The sequence below is a fragment of the Gossypium hirsutum genome, chromosome A11 (genome assembly GCF_007990345.1).
Source record: "Gossypium hirsutum isolate 1008001.06 chromosome A11, Gossypium_hirsutum_v2.1, whole genome shotgun sequence".
NCBI classification, from domain to species: Eukaryota; Viridiplantae; Streptophyta; class Magnoliopsida; order Malvales; family Malvaceae; genus Gossypium; species Gossypium hirsutum.
In genome coordinates this window covers 39,336,852-39,342,851 of record NC_053434.1, presented here as the reverse complement: position 1 = coordinate 39,342,851, position 6,000 = coordinate 39,336,852, and the positions used below count along the sequence as shown (strand labels likewise).

The 6,000-nt window shown below is 41.8% G+C and overlaps 1 protein-coding gene across 1 annotated transcript; it reads left to right on the top strand.

Annotated features, from left to right (window-relative positions):
• Positions 1-3,732: 3,732 nt before the first annotated feature.
• On the top strand, positions 3,733-4,455 carry LOC107952314 (uncharacterized). Its single transcript, XM_016887578.1, has 2 exons — positions 3,733-4,129; positions 4,211-4,455. The coding sequence occupies exons 1-2, from the start codon at positions 3,733-3,735 to the stop codon at positions 4,453-4,455; spliced, it is 642 nt and encodes a 213-aa protein (XP_016743067.1).
• The last annotated feature ends 1,545 nt before the right edge of the window (positions 4,456-6,000 follow it).

Below are 6,000 nucleotides of genomic sequence, written 5' to 3'. Positions count from 1 at the left end.
CACATTCATGCAAAAACCAGGCCATAAAATCTCTTTTAATTCAAAACGTTTCAAACACATGCATGTCATCCCTTATTTGGTTCTACAAAGCCCAAAATATTCATCAAAAACAATTCGGGACTAAACGATAACTTTAAGAAGTTTCAGGAAAACTTTGAAAATTTTCCCATGAAACAGGGTCACACGCCCGTGTGACATAGGGACACGTCCGTGTGCCTTTGGCACGCTCGTGCACTCAGGTCGTGTAACTCTTTGTTTATGACGCCAGCATGCACATCGAACCACACGGCTAAGCCACACGTTCGTGTCTCCAGCCATGTCCCTCACACAGTTGAGACACACGGCATGTCTCAGCCCGTGTGGCCAACACTTAGGCTATTTTCTAAGCCTTCATGTTACCCATAATCTTTTACAACCTTATGCACATCAAAATAGAAAATCATTGCATCATTTTAGTGATTAAAAACTCTTTATTAAGACATATCCTTAACATTAACATGTCCTCTTACAAGTAATACATCTACTCATGCAATACCAAGTCTAGACTCCGTATTTCACATTCATAAGACTTGTCATTTTGATGACCACTTTTATCATTATATTATGGTTACCAACTTATTCATCAAGCACTCATGTTCAATCAAATAGATCCCTATACATGCCACTCACTTGAAATTTCTAATGTATGCTTCATTATTCCAAAGATAGCGGCTTGATAGTGTGATGCTACCTCCGACGATCTCCAACCCCGAGCTAACCTGAAAACACAAAAGGAAAGTAAGGGAAGGGAGTAAGATTTATAGCTTAGTAAGACCATATGAAAATAATAAGCAATTTATCAACTTTTTCTCTTGGTAATACAACTCTATTTGCATTTTCACTCATGTTCCAGTCAAGCTATTTTCTCAAGTGACAGTCACTAAATTATTTATATCTGGAGCTACAGAACTCCAAATTACGATCCGCTAATTTTTCCTAAAATTAGACTCATATACCTTTTTACCATAAAAATATCAGAATGGTTGGTTTAGCCAATTAGTATAGCTTATTCTGTAAATTCACCCCTAATTCGCTGCCCGACAGCTTTGCCAGTCTTTACTAAAAGTTAATTATCTCCTCATATGGAATTCAAATGATATTCCCATTTATTTCTCTTAAAAGTAGACTCATTAAGGAATCTAGGAATATAAATTACGTAACGCCCTAAATTTGGGCCTAGAAGTATTGGGCCTTGAGTATGGGTCCGTAAGGAGGTTGTATATAAGTATTTAATTGTGCTAGGAAATGACACAACTGTGTTTCTGCTTCAGTGATTAAGTGCCGTGTGAAGTGTCTGAGAAATCTTGGGTTCAAACCTGGGCTTTAGAAAAAATTTTGGTTTTAAGTGAATAAAACCTTGGATGCTTGGATGATGGCCTTTTAAATTATTGTGTTAAGTAAATGACACAAGGAAGCATGTGGTCTAGTGGTTCTGGCGTTATTAAGGTTGCAAGGGAGCCTGGGTTCAAGTCTTGGCTCTTGCAATTTATTTTGGTTTTTTTCTTTTGAAGGAACCTAGACTTTGGCCTATAGACCTTATAATTAATTGAGGATATTTTGTGACACAGAAAGAGCCTGTGGTGGAGTCGCAATGTGGCATGTTGTGTAATTGTGAGGTTTGAGGTTCAAGTCTTGGGATGCGCAATAGAGTGTTTATTTTGCTGTTTGAGCTGTGTAGGAGGTGGAGTTGGTGAGGGTAAAAGTGATTAAGACTCAATGCAGGATGTGCCAAAGTTGGTGATTGTGGACTTCGACGCGTTCTTGTAAACAAGTGTGTAATCACGCCTTTCTTTGTTGGAAATCGGCAAAAGCCGAAAAGTCGAAACTTCGGCATTTGAGGCCACATGAGCGTGCGACCGCTCATAGGGTAAATCGAGCCCACAAACCATGGGCGATAGAATGTAGAGGCTGCTACGAGTGTTCTCGTGTACTGGGCCTCGATTGGCCTAATGGGCCCCGTGGGCCCGTTTGTGTAAATCTAGCTGATAGGTGGGAAGTAGTTAGGCTTGTCATGTCATGTGCATGGCATAGGCCGTTAAGGGCTTTCGTTGGGCCGGGAGGTCCCAACGGGCTCGTGGGCCCCACACAAATTAAATCCACAGTAAGTGATAAAATTTGGACTGGGCTATGTAGGTCACAACGTCGTAGCTAAATTTGGGCTAAGTGGGCCACACGAGCATGTGGGCCCACTAGGCCGAATAATGGGTTTTAGTCCCATTTACACCTTTAGTTCTATTTAGGTTTCTTAAGTCGCTCAAGGCGACTGTGGACCTTCCGAGAGGTTGATTATCTGTACCGAAACCCCATAGGGTAAAATGACCAAAATACCCCTGAGGGGTAAAAACTATTCTACCCTTAATGGGTGGAAATGACTGTTATACCTTAGAGGTAGGTTAATTGATGAGTGTATGATATATGCATGTCTGTATCTGAGTATGAAACCTTGCATACACGAAATATTATGACATGACATACTGCATTGGGGTTGGGATTCTGATTTGAAAGAGGTACTGTTCTGGTAGCTTTGCCACGAATTCTGATATTAGTGGCTACGCCACGTTTACCGCTATTAGCAGCTTTACTGCGATACTGTTAGGAGCTACGCTATGATATTGGTGAGTTGGCTGGGTGGGTCGATTTAATCCCCACATGGTGAGTTGGTTGGTACAGGAGGTCAGCATGATGGATTGGGTTGGGTTGCATACCTGCATTGTGATTACACTATTTTGGGCATAGGCTCACACTGTTACTGCATAGGGCTTAGGCACAAACTGTACTATTATTGAATAGGGCTCAGGCCCAGACCGTTACTGTATGCACTGGTACTGTTGACCGATAGGGGATTACATACTGAGTTTTCTTAAACTCACCATTCTTTTAACTATGTAGGTAATCCCTAGCTTTAGACGATTTGGAGCCGCGAGGGACTCAGTGGTGGCTATACATCCATAAATTGGTTGTTAATAACTCAATTTTATTTAAGCTTTCAAATTTGGGTTTTAGCTATGTAATAAGGCCATTTGGGGGGTTTTAACTTTTATTGGGCTTTTGATTTCTTATATTAAACTACTAGTCTAGGAAAAAATCGAGTTTTCAAACTATTCACGATTTTCTAAAGAACACGAGCTTTAAACAACAAAGTTCTCAAAAGAGCTTCTGCAATTTAAGTTGAATTAATATCCCAAAGGAAAATATTTTGAGCAAACGTTTGTGACGAGATGATTTGCTAACCCCGTATAAAAGGTTTTACTTTTAGAAATAAACTTTTTCCGACAACTCGATTTTTGAACGACGCTTTGATGTAACACACCAAATTCAATCGTAGCATCTAGGCCGGGTTTAGGGTGTTACATTTAGTGGTATCAGAGCTAGGTTACAAATCTCGAATATGGAATGGGTTTTTATGGGTTTGAATGTTAAATGTTGTGGTTGGAAATGTGGAACACTGAGTAAGTTTTTTGACACTGATTATTGTTATGAACTGAAATGTATTACTGAAGACTACCATAGGTAGTAGAATTACACTAAAACTTTTTAGTTAGAGTAGACTGAGATTATAGAAGACTGACAACTGTAGAAGATTCTGTTCTACGAAAACAAAATCTAATTTCTAATGTTCATAACACATTGTTAATAATTATTGAAATTATAAACTGATTCATAAGACTTTAAAACAGAAAATTCGCTATTGATATGAGCACAAGAGGTACAAGCGGAAGGGGTACAAGAGGCCGCAGTAGAGGCCGAGGAAGTGCTAGAGCTGGGTCTTCAGCATCGGGCTACATGCCAGCTAGGGAGGCACCAGCCTCACCAGTAACTGAGTTAGGGTCTCATGATCGAGCAACTGGGGATGATGCTTTATCTCAAGCAATGCCACGAGTTTTTAAAAGGGTTGCTGGGGCAAGTATTGGATCTGTAGGCTGGGGGTCAATTTCGGAGCGACTTCGATCTAATGGAGTGGAAATCTTCAGGGGTGTTTCTGGTGTAGCCCCTAATGTGGCAGAATATTGGTTAGAGGCTACCGAGCGAGTAATGGATGACTTTGACTGTACTTCAGAGCAAAAATTAGAAGGGGCAGTGTCTTTACTGCGTGATGAGGCTTACCAGTAGGGGTTCACTGTAAGAGAAGGTACGCAAGCTGACCGTTTGACATGGTATTTCTTCAAAGTAGCCTTTTCAGGGAAGTATGTGGACGCAAGTTATGTAGACGCCCGAAGGAAGGAATTTTTGAGTTTTACTCAGGGGAATAAAACCGTGGCGGAGTACGATGCAGAGTTTTTGTGGTTGAGTCAGTATGCATGTGGGATAGTCGCAACTGAATATGAACGTTGTGTGCAGTTTGAGGATGGCCTCCGGGACGAGTTACGTGTACTGATAGCCCCACAAAAGGAGCGAGACTTTGCCGCCCTTGTGTAAAAAGAAAAAATTTCTGAGGATGTGAAGCGTTCTGAGCGCCAGAACCACGTAAGGGCAGAAGAAAAAGGGATTTTCGACCCTTGGGTTCTTCTAGAAGGCCTGTAAAGTGGGCCAGGTTTGATGGGCCAGTTCGAGCAGTTACTAGTATTGTTGCAAGACCGTAGCCTTGTGCCGATTGTGGGAGAGCTCACCAGGGTAAGTGTTGGAAATGAACTGGGGCATGCTTTAGATGTGGGTCTATGGATCATCAGGTTAAGAACTGTACTCAGGGGTTTTCTCAAATGCAATCTACAGGACAGGGTCGTGTTCAGCTTGTGATAGGTGGTCAGCAACCACCGAGAGGCTGAGGTCAGGCTAAAGGTGGAAACGGGTTTGGTCGAGGTTGTGAAGCACTAGGTAGAGGTTCTGGAAACACTAAGGCGAGACAGCCAGCCTTGGTCTATGCTGCTCGTCGCCGAGAGGATGGGGATGCCCCTGATGTTATAACTGGTACGTTCTTGATTTATAATTTACCATACACTACTTTAATTGATATTGGGTCTACACACTCGTATGTTGCATGCACTCTGTCTGAGACGTTGGGTATTCAGTCTGAAAATACAGTTAGTAAAATGATTGTGTTAAGTCCACTAGGACAATTGGTTGGGGTGAGTAAGTTGTTCAGAGATGTGCCCTTAGAAGTCCAAGGGGTGGTCTTTTCGGGAGATTTGATGGAACTGCCGTTTGGCGAATTTGATATTATGTTGGGCATGGATTGGCTAGTGAAACACCGTACAAAATTGGATTGTGCTGCTAAGCGTATGGTGTTGAAGTCTATAGAGGATGAAGAGGTGACTGTGATAGGGGAGCGAAGAGATTATTTTTCTAAGGTGATTTTTGCATTAAGGGCCGAGAAGCTGGTTCACAAAGGTTGCGAGGCGTTCCTAGCATATGTTAGTATTTTCGATTCTAAAGATCCTTCTGTGGGAGATGTCAAAACTGGCAAAGAGTTTTTGGATGTATTTCCTGAAGAGCTTCCGGGGTTGCCTCCAGATCGTGAGGTTAAATTCAGTATTGAGCTCCTACCTGGAACAGCTCTGGTGTCTATTGCCTCTTATAGGATGGCACCGAAAGAGTTGGTGGAGCTATATGCTCAAATCCAAGAGCTATTGGATCGAGGATTCATTCGACCGAGTGTGTCTCCGTGGAGAGAACCTGTGTTGTTTGTAAAGAAGAAGGATGGATCCATGCGCATGTTCATTGATTATCGCCAATTGAACAAGCTGACTATTAAGAATAAGTACCCTTTACCGAGGATAAATGATCTGTTTGACCAGCTGCGAGGAGCTACAGCTTTCTTTAAGATAGATTTTCGGTCTGGGTATTTTCACCTAAAGGTTAAGAAGGCTAACGTGTATAAGACTTCGTTCAGAACTTGTTATGTTCATTACAAGTTCCTAGTGATGCCGTTTGGGTTGACGAATGCACCAACGGCTTTCATGGATCTAATGAACCAAGTATTCCAGTCTTATTTGGATCAGTTCGTAGTTACGTTTATAGACGACA